General features: G+C 33.3%; 2 protein-coding genes across 6 annotated transcripts in view; both read left to right on the forward strand.

The window, feature by feature from the left end:
- Positions 1 to 14,614, forward strand: part of NT5C3A (5'-nucleotidase, cytosolic IIIA) — a 36,099-nt gene extending 21,485 nt beyond the window's left edge. For 4 of the 5 annotated variants that reach the window (XM_014561798.2, XM_006187753.2, XM_006187752.2 and 1 more), the window contains 9 exons: positions 475 to 529; positions 6,396 to 6,494; positions 7,697 to 7,766; positions 8,668 to 8,714; positions 9,536 to 9,621; positions 11,064 to 11,153; positions 12,386 to 12,548; positions 13,092 to 13,292; positions 13,846 to 14,614. In XM_014561798.2, the coding sequence (XP_014417284.1) occupies positions 494 to 529; positions 6,396 to 6,494; positions 7,697 to 7,766; positions 8,668 to 8,714; positions 9,536 to 9,621; positions 11,064 to 11,153; positions 12,386 to 12,548; positions 13,092 to 13,292; positions 13,846 to 13,947 (894 nt within the window). In that variant the 5' untranslated portion in view covers positions 475 to 493 and the 3' untranslated portion in view covers positions 13,948 to 14,614. The remainder of the gene's footprint in view (positions 1 to 474; positions 530 to 6,395; positions 6,495 to 7,696; positions 7,767 to 8,667; positions 8,715 to 9,535; positions 9,622 to 11,063; positions 11,154 to 12,385; positions 12,549 to 13,091; positions 13,293 to 13,845) is intronic. The other variant, XM_006187751.3, reaches the window with a different exon arrangement.
- LOC102504942 (retinitis pigmentosa 9 protein) overlaps positions 1 to 19,807 on the forward strand; it is a 116,291-nt gene that overhangs the window by 42,516 nt on the left and 53,968 nt on the right. The gene's annotated exons all lie outside the window — the stretch shown is intronic.

The raw sequence follows: 19,807 nt of genomic DNA on the forward strand, positions 1-19,807 counted from the left end.
GTTTCTACTTACATTCTATTTATATATTCTTTCATTGATTCAGTAATAATAGTGCATAATTTTACCACAAACTTCATCCTTACATGTGGAGAAGGTGTTGATAAAGTGTTCTTGCAATGAAGCATTTTCTTGCAAGTATATACTTCACTTTAACTCTTTATTCAAATCTTACTAACACCATGTAAGTTATTATAGGAGAGCTGCAAATTTTCCATACAAAATTTTTAACCCAAAACTTTGTGAGATAGAGTAAAATCTTTGCTGAACTTCTTAGGAAAGAAAAAGTGACTTCGGTAACTTGGTGTTTCTTTTTTTTTTTTCTCTTTTTTTTTTTTTTGGTAACTTGGTGTTTCAATCAAACCAAAATTACCACTTGAGTATGTCATTAACATACACGAAGAGCCTGGAATTTATGTATGTCACATGTACTTTTTTTCTCTCTCTTTTACTGTGACATCACCTGGGAAAATCCAGAAGATTGGATAACCAAGAAATGCCTAATCAAGATTCTGCTGTACATGTGAAAATGGTGGGTATTTGAATATTTCCAGTTCCATTTATTAATGGTGAATCTTCACCACGTTTAATTTACCTCTGTCTCTAATCAGATAATTATGGGACTGTAACTTAATGCAGATTTTTCTTCACAATATTGACACACAATAGAACCTCAAATATTTGTTGAATTGAATTTCTTTGAATTTTTTTGCTTGAAATATAATGTGCATTATATTGTTTCTCAGCATATAAAATGATTACCTTTTTCCTTTTTGTACTAAATTTTCCTTGCTTAGCAGCAACACACTGAAATCATAAAACATGAGGTCTTTTAGGCCTCTAAACTAAAATGACAAGCCTTTAAATAATTTTTTAAAACTTCTTGAATAGCAGTAGATTTTACTGCACTATAGACATTAGGATGAGGTAAGAAAAATATAGGCTTTGAGGTCAGAACTGGCTTCAGTTCTTAACTCAGTCTTTAATAGCTGTGATTCCCTTGAATGAAGGCAACCATCTCACCTTTAAGAAATGGGTGTGAGACCACCAACCTCATGTTGTTTTTACTCTTTTTTTTCCAACTTTATTGAGGTATAATTGACAAATAAAACTATAAGATATTTAACATGCACAGCATGATGGTTTGATCTGTGTATGCATTGTGAAAGTTTCCTCCATCTAGTTAACACATCTATGACCTCACATATTTACCTTTTTTTAGAACATTTAAGTTCTACTCAGCAAATTTCAGTTGTACAGTAGAGTGTTATAAATTATAATCACTATGTTATACATCATATCCTCAGACGTTATTCATTCTATAACTGAAATGTTCTTACACATATTCAGTGAAAGAGTACATGTAAAGTGCCTAATAGCACATAGTAAGCACTCTGAATATTAATCTGTATTATGTTAGTGTTTTAACTATGTAAGTAGCATTTATTTGTATGTGTGAGGAAAATTGTGTCCATTCTCCTTACTCAGTCATAAAATTTTTTAAATCATAATTTCTTCCTCCCTTTTAAAGAGGACAGCTGTCCCATGATCTCTTTCTTATTTTCTCTTTCTGTTCTTTTTGTTGTTCTTCCTCTTCTCCTCTTTCTGTTTTTTCACCCTTTTTCTTTCTAATTTTCTTTTTCTGCTTTGAGCCTATAAACCATAACGATGACTTAGCTTTGTGTCACAATTAGTAAATCTCTTGTTCAGCTTAACTTTCCTCATCCAGTGTGTGATGGGAGGATAAAGCTGCTACAAAGTGCTGCTTAAGCTTTCATCAGTGTAGTTATTACTGTTAGGATAAAGCATATGAAACTGCTGGGGTTTTGATACATCAAATATATTCCAATATTGGCAGTTTTGTGTGGACATGATCTTTCAGTCCATGTCATGATTGGCATTTGATTCATTGGTACTGAGCATGTATCTCTGATGTGTAGAATTAAATCAGTCTAAACTCATTTCCTTGCTTGAGTTGATTTTTTTTTAACCAAAATGAATTCAAGTGATACATGAATGTCCTACCATATAATTTGTTGTTACCTGGATCCTGGAACCTTCTAACACGTGTCTCCTTTAGAAGCAAGTAACAATGTAGTTAACCCACAAAAGAACTATTGGCGGAAAATAAACTAAAAGATGATATGTACTTAGATATTTTTTACTATCATTGCATGAATTTCACAATTTTTACCTTGGGTTTGCTTTTCTAAAAACATTGATACATCTTTTAAGTTGACAGCTCCTTAGGATGTTATTCTTGACTTCTCATGATCTGGGTCCAGATCTTTCCTTCCAGACTTTACACATATTCACACTCTTCTCTGTGGACACTTAAGTTGTAGAAAAACAGCTATTCACCCTTTTCCTACATTAGACCCTCTACTTGGACTCCTCCCAAATCTCAGCATATCCAAATCCTGCTTCTTCAGAAGTCTACCTGTATTGGCCCTCCCTCCTTTGTCCCCAGCAGAATCTCAGTTTCTTCTGTTTCTCTTGTATTACGTCTGAACATCTTGGCAATATATTAGTTATTTCAGTTCCTATATTACAATTCATCTTAGAGAATCTGTATTTGAGTATAAGATGTATATGTTACTAAAACTTCTATATCTCTTACAGAGCTGCTTAACCCAGTGCTTTACACTTCATGATTATATGGTGAATGAAGGAAAGAATTTGGCCTACACTGCCTTAATGTGGAGACAGGCCAGATGTGTGGTAGGCAGGGGAAATGGCTATCAATAAAATTTAGCAATGCATAATCTTCAAAATAAATCATAGACTCCTCTAGGTATGTGAATGGGTAAATGTACCAGTCTGAATACTTGGCTTTAAAAATCTGTACTTTTTCTGTCATCACATAAAAATTGTAGTGCCTACTCCTTTGTACCACTAATGAAGTTTTTTACTTATACCATATTTGAAAGTTGGAAAACAAAGAAAAAATAATTTCCCTGAGAGCTTCAGACAGATTCTTAAGTGATTTAAACTAATTCTTTTGTGGGCTATTTTTAGAGAACTACAGGTAGACATCATTAGGACAATTTTGTGACTATACCATGCAAATACTCATTTATGTTTTATCTCAGTGTAGCCACAAGATAATATCAAATATCAAATCTAATATTGCTATAGAACTGTGAATGAAACTGTATAATTTTGAAATCAGCTTCTTTAGAAATCATTGCATTTTTGAATATGGAAGTAGACTAATGATTAGGAGTTCATTTCATCTGTACAAATACAGTATATTAAAGATCAGCCACAATAAGTGCATTTTAGGTTTTCCTTAATTATCCTTAGTATTGATTCAGATTAAGCTCTGATCAACCAAAATACGCTGATTCTTATCAGGGAAACTTTACTCCTTCCCCAGCATTTTACATTATGATCTTATAAAATGAATATGTTTTCTTTTGCTCACAAATGGTGGATAATTTTAGCCTCTTACTTATTTTTCATGAAATTGTATCACAGTCAAATTGGAAAGTTTTCAAATAATTTAAAATAAGATACCCTTCAAATTTCAAGTATCATTATTTTATGTACTACCAAACGGGTGTATTTTGTCCAAGAGGAAATGAGGAAGGGATTTGAGGAGGTAACAAAAATATATGACGTATGATGAAATGCCTGTTCCTGCGGTGTGTTTCATAGTGTCCTGCAATTCTGATATTCATTGACACATTTCATATAGTATTTGAAAATTATATTTCTTAGGCTGTATTCTAAAGTATTTGAGTAAAATGCCCAATCTTTCAAGTTCCTGAGAAGTATTTATCATATACTTTAATAACATTGTATGGGTATTGTGGAAGGGGGGTATAGTGTATTACCTTATAATCCAAGGCAGATATAATTGTCATTTTTATATTTCATACACCTATATTCTCCATCGTGTTGTGTTCTCTGAAGAAAGAGAGCTGCTTTCATCTGTTTTCATCATTGTTATTTCACTCTAGTGCTATTTGGGTATTCACTACTCATTTATCTGAAAACGGTTATATGTTGTGCAGAAGCAGGGATATGAATGCCTCTAGCCACTGGTTCTCTTTCAGGCCCCAGTAATGTGAAATAAACCAATCCAATAGTTGGTAGCCAAGCTGAAACCAGCCTACTTTGAAGTGGCCTTGGTGCTGTTCTCCTATCCATTATCTGAAACAGACTATCCTATCCTATTTAGATATGGCTTTTTTTAATTAAATGTATCATAAGAAGTGATTTGCTTGAGGCAGGAAATATTCTTCAGTATGGACACACTGAAGTAAAATGTTTAATTTTCTCTGTGAAAACACAATAGATGACATATACCCTCTGTTGCTTTTTAATGGGTTAGTTATTAAATCAAGCATATGCTGGTTATTATTTATCTGCCAATTAAGGCAGAGGTAAGAACAGAATTTAGTTAGATGAATTTCGCAGCTAAGGTATTTATTTGTAAGGGAGCTACAGAAGTGATATTCCAAAACAGCAATGGTTCCTAAAACTCAATAGTTAAATGGTATAAGCATCATATCCCTGGTTTCTCATGTCCGACACCAAGCAGACACATGGTAAGTATTTGTAAAACAGATGAATGGATATTAATGGATGAAAAAAAAGGAATGTAGGAACGAATGCCTATTGGTTTTTCTCATCTATTAAAAAATCACTGTAAAATAAATAGTGATGTATTTCGATGCTTTAAATAACCTCCTTTAAATATATATATGTAACTAAATCACTATGCTTTATACCAAAAACGAACATGACATTGTAAACCAACTGGACTTCAATTAAAAAAAAAAAAAAAACTCCTTTATTCTTTTTTTTGAGGTGGGGTGATTAATTGTTTTTTGGTTTTGTTTTTTTTTTAAACAGAGGTACTAGAAAATGATCCTTTTATTCTTTTGAAATCCTTTAAAGTCCAGTTAAGTTAAACAGAACACTGTATGAAGATTAGTGGCATTGCAGGTTATCCTATCCTACTTAAATGTGGCTTTTTAAAAGTAAGTGTATTGTACATCCAGGTTTTTCATTTATGGAGAAAAATTTAATGTTCACATTTTTTTTTCCCTGTGTTCATCCTCCCGTCTTAGGAAACCATTTTACCTTTTTTTTTGATTTTCTAATTTTGTCCATTATATAAAGACAACATAGGAGCTAACAGCCATAGTTGGTCTGATTGTTACAGCAAAGATACAATATCTGGAAATTTTTTCATAACCGTGTCTGTAACACTTATTAAATACGTTAATACTGGTGACTACACACCCAGAATAATAGCATAAAAAATAAATAAAGATTATTGGGTACAAACCACTGTGGAATCTTGATTTGAGGTTCAGTTTTGTCATTTTATACTGTGAGCTGACTATTAAATGATCCATAATTTTCTTCCCCCAGTCTTGTACAGCTATAAGAGCACTGTGCTTGTGCTGATTTTACTCTGACCGAGCTCTGATCAGTTTTATTCTATCTGTAGTATGGTAGAAAAAAGAAACAATATTAATGTAATATTAAATTGTTGAGAAAAACTAAAGCCTACGTAAATCAACCTAGCAGCAGCCTAAGCCCAGGTTTAGTTTAATGCTTTTTAGTAGTTGTCTTAACTTGAAATAAATCCATTGTAAAATTTATGCCAAGAACAGTGAAGTTATTTGGGATATAGTACAATAAAGGAGCAAAGATCTTGAAGCAACTTTTCAAATTAAATACATTAAATATTTTAATTATCACTACAAAGGTAAGCTTATGGCGAATAGTCATACAATATTTGTTTCCTTTCTGCTAAGAAAAATTTTTAATGTAAATCTTAATGTAATCTTATAAGCTAAATCTTATAAGCAGAAAGAGTCTTAAAAGAAGACTCTGTCACAGAGTTCAGATGTTCTCCATTCAATTCTAGGATTTTATTTTGAATGAATTCTGTTAAAAAATATTTTTATAACTATGAATGTGATAATATTAATGTCAAAAAAAGCAAGATGTAAAATATATAAGAATGAGATAAACTATATGTATACACATGCATGGTTGCAATCACAGAAATGAAAATAATGCAAAATAGATTAAAATGTTTACTTGTTAATCTTTGGGTAGTAGAATTCCAGGCAATTTTTACTTTTTTATACTTTTTCTGTGATAAGCATGCATAACTTTTATAAGAAGAAAAATTGCATTTTTTGATACTGTATTAAAAATTTTGTTTTGTCTTAGTGTTCTAGATGGAAACTACTGATGTGCTTTAAAGTTCTTTGTGTATATAAATGGCAGTTTGATATGGTGGCTTGCTTTTTAAAAAATAATGCCTCAACATTTTTACATCTTTAAATAATACAAGCTTCTGCTTGGTATTAAAGGAAACTGGGGGGAAAAGGAATAAAAAATAGTTAATAATTTCCTTTAATTTTTAGATGCCAGAATTACAGAAAAGTTCAGTTCGCATCAAGAACCTTGAAAGAGTAGAAGAAATTATCTGTGGTCTTATCAAAGGAGGCGCTGCCAAACTTCAGGTGAATAATTATCAATAAACCCTAATTTATTATTAAGCCTTTATTTTTCATGTTCAAGCAGATTTAATTTAATGTTCATTCATCTTATGCTTTGCTACAATCTGAATAAAGAAAATTTAGTAGGCAAGCTTTGCCTATCCTTCTGGAATATAGAATCTAAAAGATCTGGAATTGGTCTAAAATATGCAGAACAGCCATTGGAAACAAACAGAAATTAATAGTCTTGAGATAAATTTAGCTTTTCTTTAGCTATTAAGTGCTACTAAATTAATAGTACTATGCATAAGTATTAAACCATTTTAAGTATGATGTTATTAATATTAATAATATGATTAATACCTTTAAAATGTGTACAGTTGCTGCACCAGAAATTGACACAACATTGTAAACTGATTATATTTCAACTTTAAAAATAAATAAATAAATAAATAAATAAATAAATAAATAAATAAATAAAACCCCACTAGACCAGAAAAGACACCATAAAATACAATGGTGGAAAACTTTAAAAAAATATACAGTTTCACATTGTTGTTCTTTTAATTAAATCATAATAGTTCAAGATAAGATGTTACTGTATTAGGAGATAGGTAACTTTCTTTTTAATTTTCTCTTTAAAGGAATGTTTTACATGTAAATTAAATCAACAGTCTGAATATTCAGTAAGAAAATTATTCCTTTTTTTAAATATTTCTGAAAAAATATTTAGCCCAGTCTCCTAAATTTTAAGAGCTGTAAATTATTGCTGTATATCATTTATTCACTGGTATAGTTTACCTAAATAGACAAGTTAAATCAAGAATGTAACAGTTAAAAAAAAAAAGAATGTAACAGTTTCAGTAACTAAGTGATTCATTTAGTTTAACTGCTTCCACTGCATTTTTGTACATTGACCAAGTAGGTTGAAGTTGTGTAATGTTTTATTGCTGTCAGGAACAGTAACCATATTACCTACAATTGCAAATTCCTGTACTGATTAGTCAGATTTTATTTGGTGACAGGCAGTGCTGGGGCACTTAAGGTTCACCTTGTTAAGGAAATTCTCAAGACATAATATATGAACTGCATTAGAAAACGCAGTGTAGACAGAATAACCAAAGGTGGGGGGCAGAAGCAGAGCATAGTCTCATGCCTCTAGGAAGTGCGCATTAAATGTGGTCTTGGTGGCTGTGATTTCACTGTCTCTTTCCCTTTTCTTACAGATAATAACAGACTTTGATATGACACTGAGTCGATTTTCCTACAAAGGGAAAAGATGCCCATCATGTCATAGTAAGTGAGGCATTTAAAAATAAATTCAGGACAAAGTAATCATTGTTTTAAGATCCTTTTCTACTTACATTAGCTATGAGATTGCTTGGATTTTTTTTTTTCCTTTTAGACATTAAAAGGGGAAGGCTGCTTTTTAAATTATATTTTGAGCATTTGTTTTCCCCCATGTTACATAAATGGCTGTTTTACTATATGGTTTTGGTTGCAAGAGGAATGAAGCCTTCTGAAATTTTTCTCTACAAATGTGGTCTGTGTATTATTCAAGAAACATTTAAATGGTTTTAAACCTTGAATTATCCTAAAGAAACAGGTTTATCAAATACTCTGTTTTCTAGGGCTGTTAATACATTTTTGTGTCATTGATAAACTGAGTAAAAGAATGAGTTACTAAATAAATATCAAGCTAAAATATGTTACTAGGAATTGACACAACATTATAAACTGACTATAACTCAGTCAATTAAAATAAAATGTTACTAGGATAATATACCTTTTTAGTTTTCCAAACTTGGTAGTAAGTTTTTTAAATAATACTCTTCAACCTGACAAATAAGCAGTGATACAAGCAATCTCATTTACTGTTGGTACGTATATAATTTGAGAAATCATTTTGATTTATTTTTAAAAACCACTAAAAATTATAGCTGTTGGCCCGGTAATACCTCTCTGGAGATTTCTAATCAGGTAATCCCAAATGTAGGAAAAAAGCTTTAGATCCATGGTTTAGATTTTAAAACCGTTAGATTCTCTAGGAATGCCATGTGAATTTTAGCACTAAGACCAAAAGTTATAATGACTGTGCTAGTCGACTTGGTATTTAAACTTAAAAGTAGTAAGTTATTTATAGTAGTGGTAGCATCAGAATGTATTTCTTTTAATGCCTAGTGTTTCCTCCCTTTAGATGTCATTGACAACTGTAAGCTAATTACAGAAGAATGTCGAGAAAAGGTAAACACTAACTGTAATCCAGAGTTACTCAAAGACTTCATTACCTTTTTTGCTGGTGAATTTTTTCAGCTTCATTCACACAAACAAGAGTGAAAGTAAAGTGCTTGTAGCCATATCTGGCACGTAGTAAACACTCAGTAGATCTTAGTTTTTATTGTATGCTCTCAACATAGTTTGAAGAAAAAAATTAATAGTAACTTCGTAACAACAGTAAAACTTACATGGAAAACTTTTAATCGATTACCAAAGTATCCTGGTGACTTTAACTGGAGAATTAAAACAAAAGTACTGTGGTTTTATGTATTTTGTTCCCTTAAATTGGTCAGGAAAATACCTCAGTTCTCTACTTTCCTTGAGTAGGTGTCTATCTGTGTCTATTTTAAAACTGTGACTCCAAGTATTAATCAAATTTAATACTCTCATAGGAGAACAAAAGTTTTTTGTAGTGATAACTTGATTATTGGTTTCTCTGAATTACTGACCTGAAAGTACTTAAAGAAAGGTATAAGAAAATAGTTAGCTTTTAGCAGGTGTATTTAGTTACATGTAAACAAAGATCTCTTTAGTGAATATGTGCATTAGCTAAGCATGATCTGATCTTTATCATATAAAGCAGTTTATAGAAAACACTTTTTTACCTTGTTTTGCTTTCTATAAAACTAAGCAGCTTAGAGGGAAGGGATATAGCTCAATGGTAATACACATGCTTAGCATGCACAAGGGCCCAGATTCAAGCCCCAGTGCTTCCATTTAAAAAAACAAAATCTAAGCAGCTTACTGACAACTATAATTTAATGATTAAGTTATTCATTTATTTCTAGTTATTACAACTAAAGGAAAAGTATTATGCTATTGAAATTGATCCTGTTCTTACTATAGAAGAGAAGTACCCTTATATAGTAGAATGGTAAGTGTGTGTTGGGTGATGGGGGGATTAAAAATATAAAATAACACTAGTGACAACTAATGGTGTATTTTACCCCTGAACTGTATATAAATAGATTCCTAAGTTATCCAGTGAGTTCGAGCAGTGATTAAATATGACAAAATGAACTCTTTTATTACTGCAGCAGTCTAAAATTTGTTCTTTTTTTTAAGATGAATGTCAGTGGGGATAAATTAAAAAATCTGCACTCAAGCCTTAAATTAAAAACAAGAAAAAAATTTTTAAGTGTATGTACAGATGTGACTGAATGTGTAAAGAAAAAGAATTAGGGTTTAAATTGACTATGAACTCAGTTGGAGCCAGCATAGTTACTGAGAAATGAACCTCTGAAGTTGGTCGAATTAATCAAAATGCAGCATTCCAAGCAGACCACAGTGGCAGCATTGTGTTGAGTCCTGAGAGAATGCTCTTAAGAGAAATGTTGACAACCTTGGGCTGTGTCAAAGGAGTCCACTTAGATAATCGCAGGAATTGGAGTCATCCCACTTGATGAAGATTTCAAGGAACAGAGAGTGCTTTGATTTGAGAAGCAACAAGTTGTGGTTTCATAGTCTTAAAAGCTCAGGAATGATGTTTTTGGTCTTCATTATCCCATTACCTAACCTTGCACACTTAATCGGTGTTCACTGATGTGAAACATTGAAAAGAGGTTACAGTTACTCTACATGCCTGTCAAAACAGAACTGAAATTAGACTTGGAAGACTTAAACAGATTGATTTCAACATGATGAAAGAAAGGACTGTCCAGCAATTAGAATTTTCTAGCAATGGAATAAGCTTCCCTAGGACAGTGAGCTCACTAACATGATAGGAGCTGACCAGAGAGGAGGGTCATTTAGGAATATGACAGGTAGATGCTTAGATATCAACTGGAGAGGTTCTAAAGGCCTATTATACTGAGATGCTATAATTATAGCATCACCACCAGTGATGTAATTACAGAGCACCTATGTGTAAATCTTTCCATAACAAGGATTTTCTCTTGCTTACTAGGCAACATCTTCAGTCCTAAGGCATTGTGTGAAAATTCAGACCACAAACAGGTGGAAAAAAATGGCTTTGCTCTAATTCTTACTGCAATTTAGAGAAATGATTATACCTCCCTAGCTTTGATTCAATTCTTATCTATAGACTGAGGAAAGGTTTACACCTAGTATCCTGTCATTGTCTTATTAATACCTTTAAACTAAATCAGGGTTTGAGAACTGGGAAATAACAGTAAGAGTATGTGTATTATATTTTGAGGCACATAGGATACACATTCATTAGTGATTAATTTAAATCTCTAAAATTTAAATCCAAAATTATGATGAATGAAAGACTCATTTTCTCATACTGAAGAATGATTTTTAAATAAAGATACTAGTTTTAATTTGCTTTGATATTCTCTTTATGCTTATCAGGTATACTAAATCACATGGTTTGCTTGTTGAACAGGCTTTACCAAAAGCCAAACTTAAAGAAATTGTAGAAGAATCTGACATTATGCTCAAGTAAGTTTCTTGGGTGTTTTTTGTTATTTAATTGTCTACATGCTTGAACTGTTATTATTTATATGTATTCAAGGGTGTATTTTTATTAAAATAACCTATCACAGTATTACATATAAAAATGTACCCAAAATATGCCACCTATCATAAAACAGTGGTGAAACAAGAAATTTAGAATAACGTAATAGATCTTGATGTGGGGAATAAGAGCCCTAGGAGATTTAAGTATGAATTTGCATTTCTTTTTTACAGATTAAAAATTTCAAGACTAACTTAAAAATTTCTGAAACCAAGACCATTTTGAAATATTTTAGTAAAATACTTTTGAAAGATATGAAATATTAAAGGAATGTATATAGATCAACATGAAAAAGATTTTTTAGCCCGTCACTCTGTTTCTGTTACATGGTCTGCTTTCTGAATTCTCAAACTCCCCTTGAAAACTACTGTCTCTGGGAAAGGTGAATATGTTTTAGCAGATAATAAAAATATTTGTAATACATGAATTATAGGATATAAACAGTTTTAAGCTTTTTTTCAATACTGTTTACCACCTCTTAAATTTTTGAACTCATTAAGCAAATATGATGATACGGTTTCTTTTTTTACTTTTTTTTGATGGTGCTGCTACATTTTAAGGTGATCTACCTCTAAGGAGGAAAGCATTAAATTGTCAAAGAGTGTGAGGACAGCTAGTAAGTATTTTGTTCCTTTGTAGGCAACTTAACCTATAGTCCAGGAGCAGTAAAAAAGGTTTTGATTTTAAGATCAAGACATTACCTACAGCTGCCAGATGTTAGGTAGGAGAGATGCCGGATGTAGTAGCCTAGTTCCTGCCACTCTCCTTTCCTAACAGCTGGGAGTAGGTGAGCAAGATGACAAGCAGGAGGTCTTCCAGCTCACCCAAAGTGGGTTTTTCAATGTGTGGTTCAGTTATTTGCTGTTAAATGGTGTACATTCTGAATTGTAGGTTTATATACATGTTCAGTACAAGTCTTAAATCATCTAATTTGTACTATTAGAATTTATTGAAAGGATGGTAAAGAGTTAACCAGTTTGAAAAACTTGTACTAGTAGTGTCATAGACATCAATAACAACAGCCCTCTTGGGTAGTATTTTTGAAACAAGAATATAAATTAGCCATAGAATCAAGTAGAAATATTTAGCTTTTTTAACTTCTAGGTGAAAAGGAGATATGTCTTACTCTTTAACACTCACTTCCTCCATATTACAGGGAAGGATATGAGAATTTCTTTGATAAGCTCCAACAGTACAGTATCCCTGTGTTCATATTTTCGGCTGGTATTGGTGATGTACTAGAGGAGGTTATCCGTCAAGCTGGTGTCTATTATCCAAATGTCAAAGTAGTGTCCAACTTCATGGATTTTGATGACAATGTAAGAATATCAAATCATTCTTCATAATTTTAATATCAAATCATTTTAATCATGTAAATGCATTTTAATTTATTATTTAATGTATATCTGTTAAATTAGGCCAAGTTGATAGGCCTACTGTGGGACTCATCATCTCTCCCAGGGTTCTTGTATATCCATTTTTAAAAATAATATACCATTCTTAAACTTATTTCCAAAGCTATAGACTAACAATAAAATTAGTAAAACTTCTTTTAAAGTAATTTAATGTAGCAATTCTGAACACTTAATATCCATAGATTGAAAAAAAATGAATAAGAACTGGCATTATTTGAATGGGTTCTAAGAAAGACACTATATTATGATATACATAAAATGGGACCTTTTGGTTAGAAAACAAATGAAAAGTAGAAATTGGGTTTTCAATGCATTGTGTTTAACATTTAAAGTAGTCTCTAGAAAGTCATTAACTTCTTAGAGCCCTTCTTACCTATCATAAATGTGAAAATACAACAAGTAGAACTTGCAGAACCTATTGTTTCAAAGGATTTATATTTTTAATAGGGGCTGCTCAAAGGATTTAAAGGGGAACTAATTCATGTGTTTAACAAGCATGATGGCTCCTTGAAGAATACAGAGTATTTCAATCAACTAAAAAACAACAGCAACATAATTCTGCTGGGAGACTCCCAAGGGGACTTAAAAATGGCAGATGGAGTAGCCAATGTTGAATACATTCTGAAAATTGGATATCTAAATGATAGAGTAAGTATACAAATCTGTTATTTAGTTTTATTTTTTTACAAAATTTAGATGAAACTATAGGCAGTTGTTACCAAAGGTGCCTGAGAAAGTAGTTATTTTAAAGATATTTTGATTGCTTTTTATCCCATTACTTTGGTGATTATTAAAGGAGTTGATGTGCACATATGCATGCTTTAGGTATTGGGTGAGGTAGAGTGTACATTTTAAGCGAGGCGTCTCTGACCTCTCCCCACTAGAAGCCAGTATCATTCCCTAGTCACGAGAATCAAAAATGTCTCTAGGTATTGCCAAATGTTCCTTGGGCACTGTCTCCCCAGTTGAGAACCACTGGGCAAGAAAGAAACCATTTCAGAAGCAAAGCCACCATATGGTTAATTTTCTATGTCAATGAGTCTTAACATTTTGAAAGTATTTCTTCATGTCAAAGGTTTTATGAAAACCAATTTAATTTACTACATTTGCCCAGAAGATCTAACATAACAGTGAGATTTATCCTGAGATTATTTACTTCTCCTTGCATATTAATTTTTATGATTTTTTGGTTGTTAATTAGGTGGATGAGCTTTTAGAAAAGTACATGGAATCTTACGATATTGTTCTAGTAAAAGATGAATCCTTGGAAGTAGCCAACTCTATCTTACAGAAGATCCTATGAACAAGCATTCTTTAAGAGGACCTCTCACCTGTGGGTACAACTGATGCAAGAGCTGCTCATCTGTTCATCTTGCTAAAAGACATTTATTTATAATATATTCTTACTCTTGAAGTTTTCCCTCTACATTACTGAAGTATTTTCAGATTTGTTGAATCCATCAACTGGAAGCTCCTTTTTCTCCACATCTCTCAACACACTCCTCACCGTATTTTTTAAGATTTTAAAAAATCTTAGAGCAAAAATTACTTAGAGCAAAAAAATAACTCCCTACATTTCCATAGTGAATTTTGTAGCTTAATGTTATTATGAAGTTTTTGAGGAGTCTTTTTACATTGGGAAAGTTTGTGGGAGTTTTAAAAGTTTTATGAAATGGTGAAATAATGTGCATGATTTTAAATGTTACCATTTTTATAATTTGGGTGAATTATGCTAATGGTATTACCGTCTTCTAAAATTGTGTTTTGTTTGGTTATTTTGTTTAGTGAAAATCAACATATACCAAAAATATTGGCACTTGATGTTTGAAAAAAATCCTTTGGTATCTACGTGTCACTAATCATTATAAAATGTTCTGTATGGAAGCACTGATGATAAACATGAAATGAAAAGCCTTTTTAATTCTGTGAAGACTATTATTATTTATCCAACAAATACTCATTCAACAAAACGTGCCATGTTTTTCTTGTGTGTGTATGATGTATGAATCCTAGTGTCCTTGTCATAGTGGCTATTTAGATTATTTTCAAATTGACACACCATAAGAATAAAAAGATTTTTGCAGAGAAAATTTAATCTACTCTTCAGAAAATACTGTGGCCTGGGAAAATTGTTTTCCACCAATGAAAATATTAGTAAAAGAAGATACTTCATTGTAAGTCTAAGCATTTCAGAAACAGCCACAGGCAGGGAACAAAATGTAGCTGTGTGTCCTGGTGACTAAAACCGAGTACTTTGAGGTTAGGAACCAACATTCATCTCTGTAGCCTGAATTCCATTCAGAGATTTGCCATTGTGGATAACTTTGATCCTGACTCTAGCTCTTGAACTGCAGAGTCTATAAGCAACTAATTAGTTTTCTTAGCATCTGAACTATGATACAGACAAAGCATGATCCACCTGGTTCTGGACGTCCAGTGTGGTCAATAATTTCTAGTCTAATCAGATACGGAAGGTCTCATGGTGCAAACTTTTTTACTGTGGTACCCCATCCTTATCCTTCATCACTGCTTCTCCTTTTTATAATAATGAAACAAAGTATGCACTGGCAGAAAGTAGACTGTTCCTGCTTAGGTATTTCCAGAATGGAACTCAAAACCAAACTTCCTGCTTTAAAGCAGATAGCATAGCATGGGAGTATCAATTACCTGCAGGGCTTTTTCATATAGAAAATAGTTGGGCATCTCTGATCTAATGATAGCTCTTTACCCCTGTATTTGCTGTTAGAGCCTTCCATATTGGCTGTTTTCCAAAGAAGTTTATAGTATGCTTCCACAAATAAGCATTTTGCATGGTGTAAATGTAAAGAAGTCTGAAGGTATGCCTTGCATTCTAGTCGTGGCTCAGTCTTTTACTAAGACTGTAGGTCAGTCACCTCCCAATAAAACGAAGGCCATGAAAGCAGTCTCCATAGCCTCTTCAAGCCACTACCAAGATAACTCGATTATCAACCCAAGGCCCACGACTCTTCCACTATACACTCATGAACCTATCATATCTCACTGCCCCTGATGTTAGTGATATTTAAAATATTTGTTTTCAAATTTAATTTTCAAAGCAATTTAATGTAGCCGTTAGGAAATGGGCCATAGAGTCAGACTGCCTGGATTTGCATACAAGTGGTATCATATGATATTTGTCTGACTTACTTCACTTAGTATGATAATCTCTGGGTCCAAATAGCATTATTTCATTCTTTTTTATGGCTGAGTAGTATTCCATTATATATTCACATATATATTTTACCACTTGTATGCAGAATCTAAAATTGAAACAAATGAACTTATTTACAAAACAGGCTTACAGACAGAAATATGAGATGTGTGTGTGTGTGTGTGTGTGTATATATATATATATATATATATGTATACTTCTTTATGCAATCATCTGTCAGTGGACATCTAGGTTGCTTCCATGTCTTAGCCATTGCAAATAGTGTTGCTGTGAACATTGGGGTGCATGTATCTTTTCAAATTAGAATTTTCTCCAGATATATACCGAGGAGTAGGATTGCTGGATCATATGGTAAGTCTGTTTTTAGTTTTTTAAGGAAACTGCATACTGTTTTTCATAGTGGCTTCACCAATTTACATTCCCACCAACTGTGTAGGATGGTTCCCTTTTCTCCACACCCTCTCCAGCATTTATCATTTGTGTAATTTTTAATGATGACCATTCTGACCAGTTTCAGTTGGTACCTCATTGTAGTTTTTTTCCCCCACTTATTTTTAGTATTTTTATTGATTGAAGTATATTCAGTTTACAGTGTGTCAATTTCTGGTGTACAGCATAATGTTTCAGTCATACATATACATATATTCCTTTTCATATTCTTTTTCACCATATGTTACTATAAGATATTGAATATCATCCCCTGTGCTATACAGAAGAAGCTTGTTGTTTATCTATTTTATATATAGTAGTTGATATTTGTAAATCTCAAACTCCCAATTTATCCCTTCTTATCCCCTTTCCCCCTGGTAACCAACCATAAGTTTATTTACTATGTCTGTGAGTCTGTTTCTGTTTTGTAGATAAGTTCATTGTTGTCTTTTTTCTTTTTTTAGAATCCACATATGAGTGATGTCATATGGTATTTTTCTTTATCTTTCTGGCTTACTTCACTTAGAATGAGAATCTCCAGGTCCATCCATGTTGCTGCAAGTGGCATTATTTTATTCTTTATGGCTGAGCAGTATTGTATTATATAAATATACTACAGCTTCCTTATCCAGTCATCTGTCAATGGACATTCCGGTTGTTTCTGTGTCTTGGCTATTGTAAATACTGCTGCTATAAACATTGGGGTGCATGTGTCTTTTCAAATTAGAGATTCTTCCGGATATATGGCCAGGAGTGGGATTGCTGGATCATATGGTAAGTCTATTTTTAGTTTTTTATTTCCCATACTGTTTTCCATAATGGCTGCACCAAACTACATTCCCACCAACAGTGTAGGAGGGTTCCCTTTTCTCCACACCCTTGCCAGCATTTATCATTTGTGTAATTTTTAATGATGACCATTCTGACCAGTTTGAGTTGATATGTAGTTTTGATTTGCATTTTTCTGATAATTAGCAATGTGGAGCATCTTTTCATGTGCCCATTGGCCATTTGTATGTCTTCACTGGAGAAATGTCTGTTTAGGTCTTCTGCTCTTTTTTTGATTAGATTGCTTGTTTTTTTGAGTTGTATGAGCTCTTTGTATATTTTGGAAATTAAGCCCTTGTCAGTCACATCACTTGCCAATATTTTCTCCCAGTCCATAGGTTGTCTTTTCATTTTGCTTATGGTTTCCTTTGCTGTGCAAAAGCTTATGAGTTTAATTAGGTCCCATTTGTTAATTTTTGCTTTTATTTCTGTTGCCTTGGTAGACTAATGTAGGAAAACATTGCAACAATTTACATCAGAGAATGTTTTGCCTATGTTCTCCTAGGAGATTTGTGGTTTCCTATGTTATGTTTAAGTCTTTAAGCCATTTTCAGTTTATTTTTGTGTATGGTGTGAGGGAACGTTCTAACTTCATTGATTTACATGCAGCTGTGCAGCTTTCCCAACACCAACTACCACCAGTAGTTGTCAATTTCAAATTTTACTTTGTGAGGAAAGCAGTTTTGAGTGCTAAGGGTCACAATTTTGAAGAAAATAGGGGAGGGGGACTAGTTTGTCAGAGAAAGAAAACTAGCTTGCACCAGAGATATCATTAGAAATCTACATTCCATGGTGTGTTTAAAAGACACTAAAGTTGATTAGGTAGATTATTGAAGGTTTTTTTTAACCAAACTTGAGGTTCAGGGTTTTCTCTTTGGTAATACCCTATGAGAATCAGGAAGGAGAGGATACGTGTGATCTTGAATGACTAAGCCTGAAACTTTCCCAAGGTTGCCCCAGAATTCAGCAGTCCTGCTGTATTTTGTACTTAGTCTGGTATTTCAGTACGAAGTTTAAAAGATGAATGCCTGAGGTATAAAGGACACAGGCTTCGAAATTGGTCATACCTGGATATGAGTCTTTGATTCTGCCTATGACATGGAGTAAGTTTTCAAGTTTTCTAAGCCTTGATTTCCTCATCTGTAAAGTGGCATATTAATTCAAGAGGGAAGGATTAAATGAATCATTCAACAAATACGTTAAGTCCTTACTTTGTATTAGGTTCTAGAGAAACAGTAGTTAAATCAGACATGTTTCCTGCCCTCATGTAGCTTCCATCCTAATGGATGAGACAAAAGGAGAAAAGAACTAAAGCATAAATAAGGCAAACACTATGAAAAAAATACAACTAACAAGGGACCTATTTTAGATAGGGTAGTCAGAGAAAGCTCTGATGTGATATTTAAGCCAAAGCCTGAAGGATTACAAGGAGCCAGCTGTGTGAGGAGCTGAGGGGGCAGATTTCCAAGGAGAGGGAATGCATGTGCAAAAGCCCCAAGTAAGAACTGAGAACTGATCTAACAGTCTTAGGAGCAAAGAGAAGAATGGCATCAGATGAGTAGGAGAGGGGCGGGTGCCAGATTACAGGGCTTTTGTAAATCATAATAAACTTAGTTTTACTTTCCCTGTGAAGGAGTGCCATGATCACAGTTGGTGACAAGTGACGAATGGACTGGTAGGGGCAGATACAGGTCCTACCCAACCCCCTACATGTGAAAGTAGTGTTCCTATGAAACTTTTCCTAAGCCAAAATGATGTAAAGCAAAGAAGCAGTTACCTTAGGACACATCTTGCTAACAGAGGCACAAAAGAGATCAAGCACAGAGGCTCACATACAGTTCAAAGCTATGGCAGCTTGATACTGAGTGCAGTTCCTGAGGAAGGAGCTTGGCGGTGCCTCTCGCTGTTGGGGCTGCACATTCCCTCTACAACACTGAATGTGGTTCTTGCTTTGCACCTTTTTGTAAAAGCAAAAATCCTCCTGGGATTTCTTTCAGTTAGTGAAGATAGATATGTCAAATTTAAGTCTTTCATAAAAGCAAAGTGGCGTAAAGTGAACTACTGAAAAGCAGGGGGTTCCCGTATACCCAAGCAAACAAATAAGGGAGTACTGCAGAATTCCAAACTAGAAATTATGGTAGGTTGGCAGAACCGGGGCAGTGGAGCTGGAGAGAAGTAGATCATTTGCAATAGTTTAGATTTAGAAATGATCAGCCTTGCTGTTGGATTAAATATGGCAGTGGTGAGAGAATAGGGTGCTCCCAGGTGTCTGATTTGAGTAAATGAGTGCAACGGAAGAATGAGAGGAATAGGCTTGGCTGGAGGGTGCTGGGAAGGGAGTGGACCATTCTATTGGACACTCGCAGTTCAAGGTGACTGAGATATACAAGGGAATATACCAAACAGGTACCTAGCGCTCAAAGAAGAAATTTTGAAATGCATAAATTTTGGATATTTTTTGTATTCAAGTGACATTTAAATATGACCACTGTAAGCTGGAAGGAATCCGCTGACCTATTGAAATTCCAACATTAAGGAAGAGGACCACACAGAATCAAACACTGTTTTAGTAAGCATAGAAGATTTATATCCACAACTAGCAATAAATAATTGGGAGCAGTATTCTTATTTTATATAAAGACCCCAGATCTCCAAGAGGTCCAAGGGAAGAAAGCTTCAAAGAAAGCAATTTTGTTCCTAGAAACCTAGGATT

This window comes from Camelus ferus, chromosome 7 (genome assembly GCF_009834535.1).
Source record: "Camelus ferus isolate YT-003-E chromosome 7, BCGSAC_Cfer_1.0, whole genome shotgun sequence".
NCBI lineage: Eukaryota > Metazoa > Chordata > Mammalia > Artiodactyla > Camelidae > Camelus > Camelus ferus.